The sequence below is a fragment of the Schizophyllum commune genome (genome assembly GCF_000143185.2).
Source record: "Schizophyllum commune H4-8 unplaced genomic scaffold SCHCOscaffold_4, whole genome shotgun sequence".
Lineage (NCBI taxonomy): Eukaryota > Fungi > Basidiomycota > Agaricomycetes > Agaricales > Schizophyllaceae > Schizophyllum > Schizophyllum commune.
In genome coordinates this window covers 3,105,781-3,123,077 of record NW_026089541.1, presented here as the reverse complement: position 1 = coordinate 3,123,077, position 17,297 = coordinate 3,105,781, and the positions used below count along the sequence as shown (strand labels likewise).

Genomic DNA, 17,297 nt, shown 5'->3' with positions numbered 1-17,297 from the left:
TCGTGTCTGTACCCAATGGCATTGGACTTACTGCCTGGACAGGATGGTTGTTGGTGACAAAACCTCGAATGACGTGCGGAGGGCATGGTTCCTCTCGACCACACAGTGTCAGGATAGTTATAGATGGGAAAGTTCTGCATAGCTACACGAGTTCGTATCCATTATGTTACAAAGAACAAAGAACGAGAGACCTACTGGCTACAGTCTGTCAGCCTCTTCGACTGGCGCCACAGGTAGATGTCAAGCATGTCAAGGGCCAATCCAGTAGCATACACCGTATTACACGCGCCTAAAAGTCATGCACGAACTCACGTGCTGCAGAGGCGATTACCTAGTATGGTATTTCCGTGCCTTTGTCTTCGCCCACCACCTCCAAATCAACCTCGTTTATCGCTTTCTTGCTCAGCGCTCTTCGCCTCTCTGGGTTATATGCACTGTCATCCGTACTCGATGGATCGCTCCTCCGTCTTGCCTCTTCCAACCGGTCAGATAGGCATGCACGCCGCGCTTCGCACGGCCGAGCTTCGCGCTCTCATCTTCGAGGAGCTTCCCCTGCGCACACTTGCTTCCCTCGCCAGATCGTGCAAGTTGCTCTCTGCGTCAGCCCTAGCGGTACTCTGGTACGAGCTGCACGACCTCCAGCCCGTCTTCAGGCTTTTGCCGGAGTCTAAAAGGATAATAGAGGTGAGTCTCGTTCATAGAGTTGTGAGGTCACACACTGAGCTGTATGAAGGGCGAGCTCGAGTATATCACTCCCAGGGACGTCGACCGCATTAGATACTACCGCGACTTTGTCCGTCGCCTCACCTTTCCTTTGCTACCGGCCGCGGGTCGCTTGTCCCCGTCTGCTCTGAAGCAAATCATCGTTGCCCTCGATGAAGATTTTCTCTTCCCCTATCTCCGTTATCTGGACTACACTGGGCCTTCCGAATACTTCTCTAGCTTCCCGGCCTTGATACCGCATTCACTCACAAGTCTGCACCTCAACATAGAAGACGAGTGGTACTTGGACGACGCAGGTCTCTCTACTGCCACTGCTATGGAAGTAGTCACTCTGATGATGGCCAAAGTCCGGAGGCGAAACATCAGCGCGCTCTCACTCCGACTGCCACCAGAGATGCCTATTTGGCCAGTGGCAGAGATCTTGACGGGCTGGAACGGTTTGCGGACGCTGACAGTGATGGGGCAAATCGACGAGAAAACATTAGCGGCCATACACGCGCTTCCCCTCCTGCAATCCCTAAGACTCCTCTGCCACCCTCGCGAATTCCTTCCGTTCTGTCGGACGGAGAGAAAGTCGTCTTCTCTGCGGACCGCCAAGATACACATCCCGACCATGACTGATGCAGCGGCGGCCCTCGCGCTGAACTCGCCCCCCGACATAGACCCTCCCCTACGCCTTCACGAGCTGACTGTGTGGCCCGAGAACCCAGAAAACATGGAGTACCTCGGGAAACAATTGCGGAACCACTGCTCCGTCGATGAGCTGGAGAACTTCATCGTCCAGTGGAACGAGTTATCCTCAGTGCCTTACGCTGTTGTCGTGACAATGCAGGATCTCCGTCCCTTGCTTGACTTCATTAACCTACGCCATGTTAGGGTGGACCTGAATTGTCGTCTGGATCTCAGCAACGGCGACCTGGAGGCCATGGCGCGCGCTTGGCCGCAGGTCCGCACGCTTCATCTGGAAGGCACCAGACTCAGCACATCGTTGTGCACGCTCGATGGACTACTCCCTTTCGCCCACCACTGCACACATCTCGAACAACTCGCCGTCAAATTGCAGTCCGGCGCCGTCGTCCTTCCCACCAAAAAGCCAGATATCGTACATCTCGGTCTCCGCGACATCGACTTTCTCGACTCGCCCATCGAGCCCAGGGAGAGGGCCAATGCCGCTGCCTTTCTGGCGATGCATTTCCCTTCAAGTATGCTTATCAGGTCCTCCTATGGTGAGCGGGGGTGGGATGATGTTATGTACATCTATCCAACGTTCATCGAATTTGCCAGGGCATACTCAACATAGACTGTAAGTTTTCCTAGCTTTTGTTGAGGCTTCATTGAAATTGACCCCGACGATAAGTCAGCGGAGGAGGAACGACTTGTGGATGATCTAGAGTTTCCTACCACTATGAAGGAGCTGTATAAGTGATGTACTGAAGCCCCGATTGATGCTCTATATGACGCTGCACACATCTGCATACAATCCACGCGCGATGGAGAGGCGCCTGAGGGTGAGATCAATCTTTACAGGATTCACAAACATCTTCCAAAACCCGATCTCAGTACGTCGCGCGCATACACTCCAGCGGCCCCGGAGCTCCCCATGGATCCTCGTCAGGCCCGTATACCTCAGGGCACTGATCACACCGCCCGCCCAGCGTTTCCAGCTTCTCGCACCTCGGAGGCCTACCCTGCACGCGCGCCACGCACGCTGCGTGGTCTTTACATGTCTTGAAGTGCTCTGCTCGATCCCGCAGCTCCCACATCGTCAGCACCATCACCTCGACGAGAGGCAGAGGCCGCTTGCGGCGCCGCGGTTGGGCCACCTGCGCTGTCACATGGATGCGTACGTTCTCCTCTTCGCTCCGCTCTGGGTCAACGCTGTCCATTTCCACTCCCGGGTAGAGTTGTATCTGGAAGGTGGTCACTTGCCCGTCGAAGCGGACGCAGAGTGCGACGACGTAGGCGGGCCCATCGGCGGAGAGATTCTCGAGGCGGAGTTTATGAATGGTATCGAGGAGCCTTTGGCCGTTCTCCTTGATGAAGTTCTTTGTAAGGAGCCTGATGAAGTGGGCGTCCTTGGAGTTCAGAAAGCCTCTGTCTGCCTGGTACGTTAGTCACCAGCTGCGTTGAGTTTTCCGGTGGTTGCTTACCGGTCCGTATGACAGGCTCTATCCTTCGGAAGTTTTCTCGGTCTGATCTGTCGATGAGGGGGCAGAAGCACCTATGCATAGGCCAATGCTGCTTCTGGCACGCTTCCGAGCAGTAGAATGCGTCGTAGCATTTGCATGACTTGACCCGCACGCCCTCGAGCTGCCCCTTCGCCGGACAGCGCTTTGAAGATACTCAACCATCTGCGGCTATCTCGATGAAAATGGCACACATACCCAGTTGAAGCACTTTGGTCTGAACATCTCCTCGACTAACTCGCATCGCTTCATCAACTCCGCGTGAGCCTGGTACCACTGGGGCATTATCGTCACGTATGGGTCCTGCAGAACGCCCGCGGTCTCCAAGGACTCTCCCGCACGGTACCTCTGGAATGCCACCGCGACAGGGAAATATGCAGTCCAAGAACCGAGCAGGAAAAGGAGCTTGATGAGCTTGCCCCTCACACCGCACGATATGTTCGCCTCGGGTCGCCACAGAGACGCGACCAGAGGAAACACGCCAGCCTTGAGGGACCAGGCGATAGATCGGCGCTCCCAGTCCCAGAAGGACACAAGCAGGTCCAGAGCGTAGCAAGCGACGTCGTTACCGCCCGGCATGTCATGCAACTTCCGGACGACGTCGACGAGTGCCTCTACGTCGCGCTCGCGCACCTTGGTGACCTCCATCGCTACGAAGAAGCGCTCCAGCTCACATAGCTGCTTCTGGATCACGCTGAGCGTCTGCCGCATGAAGAAGTCCCGCGCCTCGCTCGACACTCTATTCACGGTAAAGTCGATGAGCTGCCTGATACCGAGTATGATGAACCGATGCACGCGGTTAGACCTGTGTCCGACCGCGGCGAGGGCCTCCCAGATGGCATCGTGGTCGTAGTCGTCTTTGTTGCCCTTTTGGGCGACGGGTTTGGCCATCAGCGAGATGGCGTCGTTCACCTGCGTCATCCAGTGACCGTAGTCCCAGATCATCTCCTCGTCGTCGACCTTCAGCCACAGGCAACACCATAGCGTCATAGCCCACGCATGCACCTGCCTGCTCCGCTCGAGCAGGTCCGCCAGGTGCTTCTTCAAGCGGAAGAAATGGCGCAGGAGGTTTATGCAGACGCGAAAGTAGGCGCGATTGAGAGGAAGAGGGCCTCTCGCCGGGAGCGCGAATTCTAGCCAGTTTATGATGTCGAACCACCCGTCGCGCAGGGAACCTATCACCAAGTTCGTGGCTTGGGACGACTTGGACGTTTCGGCCCATGTCAGGATTGCCTCGAGGCTCACGAGAGCACTGAGCCCCGCGCGCACGGTAGGATGAGTCTTATACCAGGAGGAGGACGGAAGGAAGAAGGGATCAATTGCGAGAGCGCCGAGATCTCCGCCATTCGATACAGTGTCCGCCATTGCATTGTATAAGACGTGCCCCTCCGGGCCCAAAGTCTCCGCATCCGAGTCCTTGTGCTGCTCGAGCACCTTCCGCAGCACAGCCATTGCTTTCTTGTCGAGCTTTACCATGGTGCGGGTGGCGCTTCAGAGACGTCGATATCGCAGAGGCAGGTAGAGATGCAGGTTCGGGTCGAAGTCGCTATTGATAAGAATCGATAAATCACGTGTACAGATAGGAGATGAATCTCACGTCCATAAATTACTGTAAATGGCGATTGTATGGGGAAAACTGGCGAAGTGGCATCTTGAAGGGATTGCGCAAGCAGTCAATATAAGGAAGGTATAATGTAGAGCAAGCGTAGTCGCAGGAGAAGGCAGAATGACGAGACGGAACTGCAGTTATCACCACTGGGCCTCACTCGTCCCAAGCCCACCAAGCTCCGAAGCCAACAAAACTAAATACAGTCCCTCTCCCGCATCTTCTCCCTCATCCACCCCCCGCACGATTGAACACGTACGGGCAAACCCAAAAGCATCCAGGTGTAACTGGACGAATCCGGCGGCCCAGCGCCTCATGTGATGCCACTGAGTCGATAACAGAGTTGCAGCGCAGTTGAGGTTTGTTCGTATTGCCACTGGGAGAACCCCGAGATCAGGCAAGGGGAGCGCGCACGAGCCTTCACTCATAAATATATTCTGCAAGAAAGGATCGCCGTTTCGAGGCGCTCGCTATACATGAATCAACGAGTGACTCGCCGCCACCCATACCGGCCTGTGTGACGGAGAGCACGCCCCCGTCTTGGCCGAGAATGACGGTCACATTAGTGTCCATCAAGGGCTCCTCGAAAGAGGTCAGGTCGGACATGATGGTGTCGCTGAAAATTCGTGAGCACGCCGCTTTGCGAAGTGAATGGGTGGCGCACCCATTGAAGACACCGAAAGACATTGCGATGGGGAGGTTGGTGAGAGTGAGCGGGTCCCGATCGTGTCGGGAGCATGTAACTTTGCCGGTGTCTTCGTCGTACTTCGCTCGTGGAAGGCGTGCTACGATGGACACATGAGTGGGAAAGCCTCCAAACTATGAGCAGCACGTACTGCTTTTGAGTGCAGCAATCATGGCTATTAACGTCGCGTCAAACGCGTTTCCGTCGTAGTTGATGCAGGTGGCGTCAATGTAAAGGACCCATGCTGCCTTTCCGGGGTGTATGATGAGGGAGGAAGTCGGTAGCACGTCGTGTCTGTGTGTGTACATGAGTAAGGGTTCGCCGCCGGTCGATCATTAAACTCACGCCGTGAGCACTTCATTCAACCGATCGGACAGGACCTGCGCTTCTTCTGTAGGCGGTCCTGGCTTGAATTTCGGCGAACAGATGGCAGGAAGGTCGACATTCGGGACTTAAGAGCGCGCGTGAGTACGCGTAGTCGTTGGTTCGGGATGCACGCACCTATAAAACCGTCTTCGGGACTATCCAAGTCAGGCTGAGCGATCTCTGCCTTCACTCCGCATACTATGGTCGTGTCGCCCAATCTGACGAGGGAGGACCCATCCGCGGTAGATATGGAGCCTGAAGCGCGTCAAGATACGCCTTCCCATGCTCTATATCGCTCGACGCACCGACATTGACCGCGACATCGCGCCAGGCATCGAATTCGCGCCCGTCAGGGCGTACGCGCTCCTCAAGGAAACGCTCATAGTAGATTCTTGGGTGCAAGCGCTGGAAGACAGATGCTTTGAGCGCCTCCGCCTCGCTAGTCGTGACCGCTGATGTAGACGCGGTCGGCGCCGTCGTCGTCGATGTTGACATTTTACAGGGACCAAGCGTGCGAACCCATCTCCGATTGTCTGAATCCTCACCCCAAACAGGAAGGCTTTGTTCTTGCGTATCATGCGCCTTTTACCATCGCACCTCATGTCGCCTCGGTATAGCTACCGACAATCGGAGTCATGTTCCTTGTGAGAGAGCACCTCAGGAGCTTGGATTGCCCCTCTGAACGAGTCAGTTTGCGATCTCACGCCGCGGCGATAGGCAACCATGATGACAAGTTCCATGCGGGCGGCGGTATGTCTGCACCTCTTCCTTCTCACTCTCATATGGATCCAGAAATTCAGGCTCTCATTCCCAACGCGGCGCTGCACGAGCTTGAGCAGCAGCCTGCGCCACCGTTTGGCCATGCGCTAGCGAAGTACTTCTTGACGAGGCCTGACTATCTGAACCTCAATCATGGTGCGTACTCTGCTCCCCATCGCTGCAGAATGTGATGAATGACTCGACTGGTAGGGTCGTATGGGTCTTGCCCGAAGCCTGTGCTTGAGTGGGCATTCGATCTCGACAGGGAGATTGAGGGGAACCCCGACCTGTTCATGCGCGTCGACTGTGCGCCCCTCCTCGCGAAAGTCCGACAGCAGCTCGCGGACTTCATCGGTGTGAAGCAGAACGAGGTCGTAATTGTCCCCAACGCATCTCACGGTCTCAACACCGTGCTTTGGAACATTGAATGGGAAGCAGATGATACGATCCTCGTCTGTGAGTGTTCCCCCCTCGCGCAGCTAGTCCACAACTTCAACACGGCATTTCAGGTACCACGACGTACAACTCAATCGAGAAGACGGTGACCTACCTTCACGATCGGGCCCCCCACCCCTCCATCTCCCAATTCGTCCTCTACCACCCCACCACGCGGGAGAAGATCCTCAGCGACTGGGAAACCCACGTGAAGGATCTCGCCGCCAGCAAGACCTCCGGCAAGATCGTCGCCGTCATTGACTCCATCTCGTCGAACCCCGGTATCCTTCTACCCTGGGAGAAGATGGTCACCATCGCGAAGAAGTACGGCGCGCTCACCGTCATCGACGCCGCGCATTCCATTGGGCAGGAGCCGAACCTCAAGGGAAAAATAGCGGAGTCGGACCCGGATTTCTTCGTGTCGAACGCACACAAATGGTTGTTTGCGAAGAGGGGCGCCGCATTGTTCTACGTACCGGAACGGTGAGCGCGTCTTGTGGGAGACGCACCCCTGTTATGCTAATGCCGCGAGCTCAGCAACCAAGGCATCGTGAAGGCCACCTTCCCGGTGTCTGCGACATACAAGTCACCCAAGGACAGGAAGACTCCGAACGAGAGCTTCGTCGTACAATACGACTGTGAGTAGCCTCCTTCTCCTCTCCGTCTTCTGCTCAAATATTGTTCCAGGGAACGGTACCACCGATTGGGCAAATTACCTCAGCATTCCCGCCGCCCTCAAGTTCCGCAACTGGCTCGGTGGCGAGGACGCGATCATCGCCTACAACCACAAGCTCGCCTTCGAGGGCACAAAGCGCATGGCCGAGATCATGGGCACGGACATGATGTACCCCGAGGACACCGGCTTCGAGCTTTCGATGGTTAACGTCGCGCTTCCGCTGCCGCCGTTTGGCAAGGGACAGGAGGAGCTGAGCCACAAAGCGCAGGATTTATTCCAGCGGAAAGTGCTGGAGGAGCGCAAGGTGGGGGCCCCGAAGTTTGAGCACAATGGGCGGTTGTGGACGAGGTTGAGCGGGCAGGTCTGGCTTGAGGTGAGTCGGGTTGGTCGCATGAGTAGAGGAGATGGCTGAAGGGTCCTTTAGATGGAGGACTTCGAGAAGACGGCGCATCACATCAAGGAGGCCTGCAAGGAGATTATCGAGGAGTTGGGGCTGGACAAGTACGTCCCGCTGGCCAAGTGAGTACGTGAACTTCTTCTCCCCTTGAAGAGCTCGTACTGATGCTTTCGCCAGGGCTGCTACGCATGAACAGCTGAAATCGGATCCAGTGGGACGTAGAGGGAAGGAACAAGTCGTGTACCATATCATCCAGCGTCACAGGTAGCAGAATACAAAGAGACGTTGGTGCCGAAAGCTCTGGATTCGGACCCGACGAGGGTCAACTTTGCCGCGCCAGGTGCCCCATGCCGCTGCTGCCCTGCGAATGCGGGGCTCCGCGTAGATTGCCTGACCCTCTCATGCGCCAAACTCAGTATGGCGCTCTGCAATCTTCTGTCTCGCCTTCATCCGTGTACGAGCGTCAGAATCTCACAATTCAACTTGCCCCTACCGATTCTGCATTGCCTTTGTTCTCCCCAAAAGGAGATTCTTGAAGTTGCGGGCGCCGCCGTGGTATCTTATCAGCGGGCGATAGGCGCGTGATCATTCGCCTCCGGCCAGAATGTAGTCCGCGGATCGCTTTATACGCGCCCAGATGACTAGACTGCATCGTGTCTCTCCTTCTTCTCCTCTTCCTCCACCATGCTGCGTGCGACGACGAAGAGTGTCTTGAGCGGTGTCGCGCGTCAGAGGTGTGCTCGTACCCTTCACCCACGTAGAGCAAGCAGCCTGACCCCGATCGTCCCAGCACGCGCTCCGCGTCGACGTACGGCGCGCTGCACGACTTCGGCACGAAGCATGTCAACAAGGGCGTGGGGCGCCTCGTCCCTGGGATCATGGAGAAGGGCGAGGGCTCGTACGTGACCTACGAAGACGGGCGCCGGATGCTCGACTTCACCTGCGGGATCGGGGTGACGAACCTCGGTGCGCCTTGCCCTCCTTACCTCCCCCATCCCCACCCCTCTCACCATGCTTTCCCCACTCAGGTCACTGCCACCCGAAGGTCAGCCAGGCCGCCGCGGAGCAGTGTATGAAGATCGTGCACGCGCAGAACAGCATCTCGTTCCACCGCCCGTACCTCGAGCTCATCGAGCGGCTGCTGCCGACGATGCCCGACCCGTCCCTCGACTCGTTCTTTTTCTGGAACTCGGGGTCGGAGGCGATCGAGGGCGCGCTCAAGATGGCGCGGTTGATGACAGGAAGGAAGGGGTTCATCTGCATGCAAGGTACGAGAGGGTACCATGTTCGAAAGGGAGCGAAACGCTGATGCACTATAGGCGCGTACCACGGCCGCACCTACGGTGCTATGGCGGTCACGAAGAGCAAGACCATCTACTCGGAGGGGACTGGCCCGCTGATGGTACGCCTTCCCCTGATCGTCTGCACACCGGAAGGCCGACGTTCCGCAGCCCATGGTCTACACGACGCCGTACCCCTATTTCCACCAACTCGGCCTGCCGCCGAGCTCGTCGCCCGAAGAGCACACGCGCGCGGCTCTGCACCAGCTGCACTTGCTCTTCAAGCAGGCGATCCGGCCAGACAGCGTCGCGGCGATCATCATCGAGCCCTTGCTGGGTATGTTGCGTCACCTCCTTGTCAGAGCTTTGGTGGTGCTGACTTCGATTCTCAGGCGAGGGTGGCTACGTCCCTGCGCCGACTTCGTATCTGAAGGCTCTGCGCGAGCTGTGCGACAAGCATGGAATCCTGCTCATCGTCGATGAGGTGCAAAGCGGCTTCGCTCGCACGGGCAAGTGGTGGTGCATCGAGCACAGCGGCGTCCGTCCGGATATCATGACTTTTGCGAAGGTCTGTCACGATCCCTTTACCTCCCATCACGTATGTTGATGAGTTACAGGGTCTGGCGAACGGCTTCCCTTTGAGTGGAATCGTCAGCCGGAAGGAGTTGACCGACAAGCTCAAGCCGGGATGCATGGTGTGTTACATGTGGTATACATCTCGCCTACCAACTGACCATATTGTAGGGCGGCACGTACGCTGGTAACGCGGTCTCGTGTGCAGCGTCCATCGCAGTGTGCGACGCTTTCAAGGAGGAGAAGGTGCTTGAGAACGTCGAGGCTCGGTGAGTCCTTGCCAGTTGCACGCGCTACCCTAGTCTAACGCCCGTGCCAGCTCAAAGCAGCTCTTCGCGACGCTAAACTCCCTCAAGTCCGACCCCGAGGTCGGCAAGTACCTCCTCGATGTGCGAGGACAGGGCTTGATGGCCGCCATTGAGTTTGCGCGGCCACCAAAGGATATTGAGATCGACCTCGCGACCAACGGCGTCGAGGGCTGCCCGTCGAACTTCGCCGCCCGCGTCGGCAAGAAGTGCATCGAGAAGGGAATGCTCATCCTCACCACAAGCATCTACGAAGTGCTCCGCATCATCCCGCCCCTCAACGTCAGCGAGGCGGACATGGCGAAGGGCTGCCAGATCATCGCCGAGGCGGTGAAGGAGGTGGCGAAGGAGGGTTGAATCTGACGAATTTGCTTCTTTTACCGCGGAAGAAATGTCGAAAAATGCGAATCTAGTGTAGCGCACTGTACCAACCTACCTAAAATTCACTGCCGGCGCTACGTCGCTGCTATCCTGGGCACGGTCGGATTTCTAACACCTTCGACGTGACTGGGCGCAGCGAAAGCTCAACATTCGCTGCTCGGCAATCGCCGGTCATTTAATTCCGGATCGTCGGCCCGTGTCAGGCGCGATCGATACTCCCGACTTGCTCGCAGAGTCGACGCGCCATCGGACGACTTTCGTTGCTGCTTGTCTTTAACCATCATGTCTGGCGCGCCAATATTCAAGATCATACCAACCATACAGGACTATGACTGGGGGAAGGTCGGCGAGGCGTCGAAGGTCGCGCAGCTTGCCGCAGCGGCCAAGGTGCCAGGGTTCACGCTGAACGACAAGACGCCATACGCGGAGGTATGTGGTGAGATATATTCATGAAATCACCTTGACGATGGAAGACGTAGCTGTGGATGGGAACGCACCCAAAGTCGCCTTCGGTACTTGCTTCAGATGCAAGCACAACACTAGCCAAATACCTCGCGACGCACCCTGAGCTTATGGGCGAGAAGGTCACCGAGAAGTTCAAGGATGATGACACGAAGGAGGGGAACCTCCCCTTCCTTTTCAAGGTCCTCTCAATCCAGAAGGCGCTCAGCATTCAGACGCACCCCGACAAGCAGAAGGCTGGTATATTGCATAAGGAGCAACCTGATATCTACAAAGGTGCACTGCACAATTCCAGAGAGGCAACCATATGACTGACGTACTTTCTGAAGATCCCAATCACAAGCCAGAAATGGCCCTTGCGCTGACGCCTTTCAAGGCGATGTGCGGATTTCTCCCTTTAGACAAGATTACGCACCATCTCAAGACCACACCTGAGCTCGCTGCCCTCGTGCCGAAATCTCTAGTTAACAACTTCGAAGTCTTAACCACCGCCTCTGCCGCGTCGTCGGACCGCGACAATAGCGACAACACAAAGGGGATCCTCAAAGAGCTATTTTCGACCGTGATGACTCTTCCTGAATCGACGCACGGCCCGCAACTCTCCGCGCTCGTGTCGCGCTACAAGTCTGGCAACCTGAAGGATGGCGAGCTCAAGGACGTCGCTGAGCTCGTGCTCAAGCTCGATGCGGAATTCCCGGGCGACATCGGTATCTGGTGTGCCTTCCTGCTCAACTACCTCACCCTGGAGAAGGGTGAGGCAATCTTCCTTGGCGCGGGCGAGCCGCATGCCTACGTTTACGGTGGTACGTCAACGATCCCTGCCTCTATCGACGCGACGGACGTCTGACGAGCTTCCGGGCAGACATCATGGAGTGCATGGCGAACTCGGACAACGTCATCCGTGCTGGGCTGACGCCCAAGCTTCGCGATATCCCCAATCTCGTCGACGGCCTGACGTATGTGCCGGGCCCTGGGACGAAGCACGCGGTGCAGCCCAGCGCCTTCTCCCCGCCATCGCGCTTGTACGACCCCCCGATCCCTGAATTTTCCGTGGTCATGACGGCGCTGGAGGCGGGGCAATCGGACACGCACCGCGTCGTGGAAGGTCCCAGCATCGCGATCGTAACGGAGGGTGCGGCTACGGTGTCTTGGGGCAGTGGCGAGCTTCCAGTCAGCGTAGGGGACGTCTTCTTCGTTGGGAGCGGCCTGGAGCTGTCGGTCAAGGCGTCCGACTCCCTCGTCCTCTTCAGGGCGTTCGTGGAGGCATGAGGGAACGGCTGCGCGGTCTTGGCTGCGACCTCACCGCTGAAAGGCGGCGCTCGAGTAGATGAGGGCATCGCGCGCCTCGGCAGAAGCAAACGTGTACGTATAGAAGGGAATGGAATTGTACTGGTATGCGCGTAGCGGCGAGCGTGCTGCAGGACGGTGTCTTGTAAGCGCAGGGAGGCGCAGGGTAAGCGGCGGGCTTCTTTCTGGAATACATGTGTGATGTATGATCCGTCTTCTCGGGACCACCGGGGTCGGACAAGCCAATACAACGGACCGACGCGGAGCAGTGTCTTCTCAATTATCCACTCGAATCCCTACCTCGTCCACCGCCTTCCCGATTTATGGGTAGGCTTTGGTCCTTGCCGCCACCTAGTTGTGGCTGACTTTGAGGCACCGGCTGTATATCCGTGGGTCGTTCCCGACGCAGAAGGCGCTCAGCGACCACAAGCATGCACAGTCGCATCGAAGTACACCGGCTTCCCTCGCCCCGAATTTTGGGACACCCTTACAAATGTGGACTTCATTCAACATCAGCAAACACATCAACAACACTGCCTAACCTTATTCAGCCTTTCTCTGAATCATGAAAGGTCCCTTTGCCAGGCCTTTAGCTTAAGGCGCGTCCCTGCTTTCATCCCTTCACGAATTGGGCCTTTGCCTCGCTCTGTCGGATAGGCGCGTCACCCTCTATTGTCCGCCACAGCCGGTACTCCGCTGTGAGACATTCACGCCGAAGCGTGATGTAATCGGACCACAGCAGTAATTTTTGCAAGTTACTTAAAACCGCCATCAAGGCAGCCACACCTACCACTCTGGGTGCCATCGCTCGACATCGGCTCACTGATCCTCTCCTTCTCGTCGTACCCTTCGCCGCTCCGCCACGATGTCAGCAGAGACGACGCCTCTGAAAGGCACCTTGACGAAGGTACACACGTCTATTCCGCGCGCTCTTTCTTCGCACTCCTTGGCTATTGTGGGCGATTATGCCTACGTGTTCGGCGGCGAGCAGCAGGCCCGTAGCGCTGTGGACAATTCTATGCACGCGTACGCGCTGCCCAGCGCTTCGGAGCGGCTCTCTGCCGCCTTCCATTCGGACTATGACCACATCGTCGCGGAGGCCGAAGGCGGCGGTCCCGTCCCGCCACAGCGCGTCGGGCACACTGCGGCGACTGTAGGTAGCTGCATCTACGTCTATGGTGGACGCGGGCCTGCCGCGGGTCCTCTCGAGGAGCGCGGTCGTATCTGGGTTTTCAAAACAGAGAGCCGTAAATGGACGCACCTCGACCCCGCCCCCACCTCACCATTTCCATGTGGGCGTTCGTACCACGCATCCGTGGGCACCGATGCCTCCTTTAAGGACGCATCAGGTGGGGGCGCAGGTACGATCTTCGTACACGCCGGCTGCACTGTGAAAGGCCGCCTCAATGACACCTGGGCCTTTGATCTTGCATCGCGTATATGGACGAAGCTGGCCGACGCCCCACCCCCGCCCCGGAGCGGCGCGATGCTCGCGTTCGCGCGGGGGACGCTGTGGAGGTTTGGCGGCTTTGACGGCGCTGTTGAACTCGGCGGTCAGCTCGAGTTCCTCGACATGCGGGCGCCTCACCAATGGGGCAGTGTTCCCATCCCCGACGGGCAGGGCCCTGGCGCGCGCAGCATGGCGGGAATGCAGCCGATGATCACGGCAGACGGGAAGGAATTCCTGATCGTATTCGGCGGGGAGCGCTGTCCTTGTGCGAAAGGCCGGAGTGACTCTGGGAAGTTCTGGGGAGACGTGTGGGCATACGCGTTGAATGGTGCCGGCAGCTGGCGCGAGGTGAAGCCGGATACCGAGGAGGATTGGGGTGAGCGAGGTTGGTTTGCGAGCGCGGGCGGAATACGCGGGGGATCTGCAGCTCTGCTTTGGGGAGGTATCAACGAGCAAAACAAGCGAGAGGACGATGGGTGGCTCCTTTCTTTACGCTGATTGGACAAATGTAGCGATATTCCTTTGTAAATCATTCATGTAAAAACATCGCGGAGCGGGTACCCTGTACTGTCGTGCACCAGTCGAGGTTTGCGGAGGAGCTGTATGAATGCGACACATATACTGTATTATCGAGTCGTTGTTTTGCGAGCGGCCTGGTCGGAATAACGAGGAGGACGCAGTACCGCCTGCGAGCAGCGAACTTATATCGACTTTGCTGTCTACACAAATCAAAAACTCATCAATATGCAGCTAGAATTAGACAGTCAGAGACTGGAACGCACTGGTAAGCAAGGTACGCGCTGGGCTTTGAAGTCGCCAGACTGCGATAAAATCAGCTGAAAATTCGATACCAACGGCGGGAAACACCCTAAGAAATTCGCGAAATCCAACATGAAGTATCTGCGTCTCGATTGGTTGATTTTTTCAGCGTCTCCGAATTGAATGTTTAGGCGCGAATAACAGGCGTTTGGACGTCGAACGACGGAGGCAAGGCGTGACAGTGACATTTGAATCCGGATAGAAGACGTGTCGCACGATCATGTGGCACACGTGCATGTTCAACTTGGGGATTCCCATTCAAAGTTTGAGGGGAGACTAAACAATGCTGACTTCAAGAATCAAGGATGTACTTTGGCGTTCCAGTGCCATGACATTCAAGTGAGACTGTCACGCCCTCGTCAAGACCCTGGTGAAATCACTGTATGGCTGTCAATTTCCAGGCATTGGTGTAAGTCTTTTGCGGCGGACGGTATGCGAGCCATAAAGACTAAAATGAGGTGACTGTGTAATTGTCTCTCTGCTTCGTGTATATCTGCAAGGAAGCACCGAAGACCAGAGTACCAGACACTCGATATGAGGCCTAACCGATGCACCCCCTTCTCTGCGAGCTGAGCACAAATAAAAGAGCTACATTCGAACGCAGTCAGTCTTCATTACACAACAGATACTCAATTACAAAGTCGGTCTACAAAAGATGAGAGAGGAAATACAGCCAGATCGCAGGGCGCACGAGTCACCATCTACTTCTCCTCAACCTCAACCGTTCGCACGGGTCCCCGGAACCACTTCCGCGCCGAAAGTACCCAGGACAACGAAGCAAAGATGAAGACCGCCATGATGAGGACTACCGCGTAGTCTGCAGAGCAAGTTAGTAAGGCGGTAGTACTACCAAGAAGCCGAAGATACGCACTCATATCCTCGCTTGTCACTGTCGAGCCGCTTGGGAACAGCAGCAGCACGACGATGAAGGCAACCCACGCAACCGCCACGGTCCCCACAGGCACAGCCCATCGTCCCAGGCTGAAGGGCCCTGGCGAGAACTTGCTGCGCCCAGAGGTGATGCGCATGAAGATAGGCGTGGCATAACTGGTGTAGAGGCCAATAACGGCGGCGCTGAAGCAAGCGTGAGTCAAAGCGGTGTGTGAAGGGTGGGAGGAGAGCGTACCCAGCCATGGACGAGAGGGCGGCGGCGGAGAAGCCCACGAGACCGATGAGGCCAGAGAGGATGACGGAGAGCCACACGGCGTTAACGGGCGTGCTCGTCGTCTTGTTGACTTGACGCCACCAGCGCGAGCCGGGAAGGGCGTAGTCCCTCGAGAACGCGAACACCGTCCGCGATGCGTCGACAACTTGCGCCGCGCCAGTCACGTACTGAACAACGATGATGAACGACCAAATAGCCAGCATTCCCTTCTTCCCCAAGACGTCCAGGAAGACCTGACCCATGGGCAACGGCAGCTCACTCTCGAGCAGCGCAGGGATGGACACGACAGCGAAGGACGTAGCGATGAGGAGCAACCACCCAAGGGCAGCCGTCCCACCGACGCCGACAAGAATAGCGATGGGCGCAGCCCAGGCAGCGCCAGCGATTTCCTCGGATATGTGTGCGGCGGAGTCGTCTTGAAAATAGGTGAGCGACGGTCAAATATGAGGGCATCAGTACTTACATCCGGTCAGAGTCCACATCGGCGCGGTGAAGGAGAGCAGGAAAGCCCAGCCGTCTGTAGAGAATATCAGCTTCTGAGTAGCCAGTCGTCGCGTCAAGGCCAGACGCACTGTTGGCCCAGCCGGCTAGAAATTCGTGATCAGCACCAAGACGACAAAGACACGGGGCCGAGACGTACTGTTATTCTCAAAAAGCGTGAACGCATCGCGAGTAGAGACCTTGTTATCACCAGAGGCAACCAGCAGCGCCACGATGGCGGCCACAGTAGTGCCAACTACGATCGTCGTCAGTGGCTGAGCCCCTCGTCATACGGCTGCAACTCACTGTTGATCAGCACGTATGCCAAGTTGAGGCGCGCGAGGATGGACGTCGCCGAGGAGCATACAAGGCCCTACAACAAGCTAGCGTCAGCTCCCATACCGCCAAAGGAGTAATCACGCTCTCACATGCGACAACAAGATCACCCACAAAATTCCATACGTCGCTGCGTTCGACAGGTTCGTCTCCCCATCCGAGCTCACCGAGATCGCCGTCGTGATCATCTGCGCGCACGTAAAGTCGATGGAGCAGATAAGCGCGACCTGGCCGGTGATGTTCGCCCATCCTTCAAAAAGCTTTTATGGGATCATTTGTCGTGGGTGGAGGAGGGAGGACCACACTCGCCTGTGATCCAGGACGCCAAGGCTGCGTGTTTGGCGGGCGCGAGCTTGGCGGAGAAGTAGTAGAGGCCGGCAGAGGTGCTGGGGGTGAACGTGAGCGGGTGGATGAATAGGAGTTGAAAGAATTGGTGGAGCTTACGGCATGGAGGAGGTCAATTCAGCGAGGCAGAGGGCGATAGGGACGACGAAGAGGCAAGGGATGAGCCAGCCGAAGACCCAACCGACGTGGCCGCCTGAGGGACACCAAAATAAGATTCATGACCGTCTGAGCCCGTCTGAGCGAGAGATACGCGCACCGCTGACGAGGCCGAAGGACAGTGTAGAAGAGACGGAGGCGACGACGCCCATGATGGAGAACGCGAAGGCGACGGTTTCGATGAGCTACGAGGGGAGGTCAGCATGATTGTGACGTCGAGCGACAGGCGACTGCTCACCGAGAACTCGCGCTTGAACTCGCTCTTGTACCCGAGCTCGGCGAGGAGGGCATTGTCGGCGGCGTGTTTCTCGGGGCGAACATTCGACTCAGACACGGCAGCCGACGCAGACTCTTCCTTCTCTTTAAACGACATCGTGAACGCCTGTAAGTCAACTGGGGACGTTGCGACAGGGGAGAGAGGAGGA

At 57.0% G+C, this 17,297-nt stretch overlaps 8 protein-coding genes across 8 annotated transcripts; 5 read left to right on the top strand and 3 right to left on the bottom strand.

Moving 5' to 3' along the window:
* Positions 1-495: 495 nt before the first annotated feature.
* On the top strand, positions 496-2,023 carry SCHCODRAFT_02666048 (uncharacterized protein; the record flags this gene model as incomplete). Its single annotated transcript, XM_003033498.2, has 2 exons — positions 496-684; positions 734-2,023. 2 exons carry the CDS (start codon positions 496-498, stop codon positions 2,021-2,023), a joined length of 1,479 nt encoding a protein of 492 aa, XP_003033544.1.
* Positions 1,962-4,456, bottom strand: SCHCODRAFT_02537214 (uncharacterized protein). Its single transcript, XM_003032923.2, has 3 exons — positions 3,108-4,456; positions 2,874-3,054; positions 1,962-2,821 (listed from the first exon to the last, which is right to left on the bottom strand). The coding sequence occupies exons 1-3, from the start codon at positions 4,383-4,385 to the stop codon at positions 2,280-2,282; spliced, it is 2,001 nt and encodes a 666-aa protein (XP_003032969.2). The 5' UTR covers positions 4,386-4,456; the 3' UTR covers positions 1,962-2,279.
* Positions 4,457-4,893: 437 nt separating this feature from the next.
* On the bottom strand, positions 4,894-6,128 carry SCHCODRAFT_02620271 (uncharacterized protein). The gene is made up of 6 exons (XM_003032921.2): positions 5,872-6,128; positions 5,702-5,821; positions 5,546-5,651; positions 5,352-5,494; positions 5,180-5,300; positions 4,894-5,131 (listed from the first exon to the last, which is right to left on the bottom strand). The coding sequence occupies exons 1-6, from the start codon at positions 6,059-6,061 to the stop codon at positions 4,936-4,938; spliced, it is 876 nt and encodes a 291-aa protein (XP_003032967.1). The 5' UTR covers positions 6,062-6,128; the 3' UTR covers positions 4,894-4,935.
* SCHCODRAFT_02620269 (PLP-dependent transferase) lies at positions 6,109-8,130 on the top strand. The gene is made up of 8 exons (XM_003033497.2): positions 6,109-6,316; positions 6,367-6,481; positions 6,536-6,781; positions 6,835-7,243; positions 7,298-7,398; positions 7,448-7,809; positions 7,861-7,955; positions 8,011-8,130. The coding sequence occupies exons 1-8, from the start codon at positions 6,290-6,292 to the stop codon at positions 8,099-8,101; spliced, it is 1,446 nt and encodes a 481-aa protein (XP_003033543.2). The 5' UTR covers positions 6,109-6,289; the 3' UTR covers positions 8,102-8,130.
* A 358-nt stretch (positions 8,131-8,488) lies between these two features.
* SCHCODRAFT_02620265 (uncharacterized protein) lies at positions 8,489-10,475 on the top strand. Its single transcript, XM_003033496.2, has 9 exons — positions 8,489-8,567; positions 8,624-8,799; positions 8,862-9,101; positions 9,153-9,235; positions 9,285-9,450; positions 9,506-9,681; positions 9,731-9,808; positions 9,858-9,955; positions 10,006-10,475. The coding sequence occupies exons 1-9, from the start codon at positions 8,518-8,520 to the stop codon at positions 10,346-10,348; spliced, it is 1,410 nt and encodes a 469-aa protein (XP_003033542.1). The 5' UTR covers positions 8,489-8,517; the 3' UTR covers positions 10,349-10,475.
* Positions 10,476-10,601: 126 nt separating this feature from the next.
* Positions 10,602-12,365, top strand: SCHCODRAFT_02620263 (mannose-6-phosphate isomerase). Its single transcript, XM_003033495.2, has 4 exons — positions 10,602-10,801; positions 10,852-11,110; positions 11,164-11,637; positions 11,697-12,365. Exons 1-4 carry the CDS (start codon positions 10,655-10,657, stop codon positions 12,101-12,103), a joined length of 1,287 nt encoding a protein of 428 aa, XP_003033541.1. The 5' UTR covers positions 10,602-10,654; the 3' UTR covers positions 12,104-12,365.
* Positions 12,366-12,862: 497 nt separating this feature from the next.
* SCHCODRAFT_02620260 (galactose oxidase) lies at positions 12,863-14,278 on the top strand. Its single transcript, XM_003033494.2, has one exon. It carries the CDS (start codon positions 12,987-12,989, stop codon positions 14,067-14,069), a length of 1,083 nt encoding a protein of 360 aa, XP_003033540.2. The 5' UTR covers positions 12,863-12,986; the 3' UTR covers positions 14,070-14,278.
* Positions 14,279-14,978: 700 nt separating this feature from the next.
* On the bottom strand, positions 14,979-17,279 carry SCHCODRAFT_02620257 (amino acid transporter). Its single transcript, XM_050344990.1, has 12 exons — positions 17,111-17,279; positions 16,973-17,057; positions 16,816-16,909; positions 16,681-16,757; positions 16,464-16,621; positions 16,342-16,408; positions 16,196-16,291; positions 16,128-16,142; positions 16,019-16,072; positions 15,517-15,970; positions 15,262-15,464; positions 14,979-15,207 (listed from the first exon to the last, which is right to left on the bottom strand). The coding sequence occupies exons 1-12, from the start codon at positions 17,243-17,245 to the stop codon at positions 15,092-15,094; spliced, it is 1,554 nt and encodes a 517-aa protein (XP_050201358.1). The 5' UTR covers positions 17,246-17,279; the 3' UTR covers positions 14,979-15,091.
* Between the last annotated feature and the right edge of the window lie 18 nt (positions 17,280-17,297).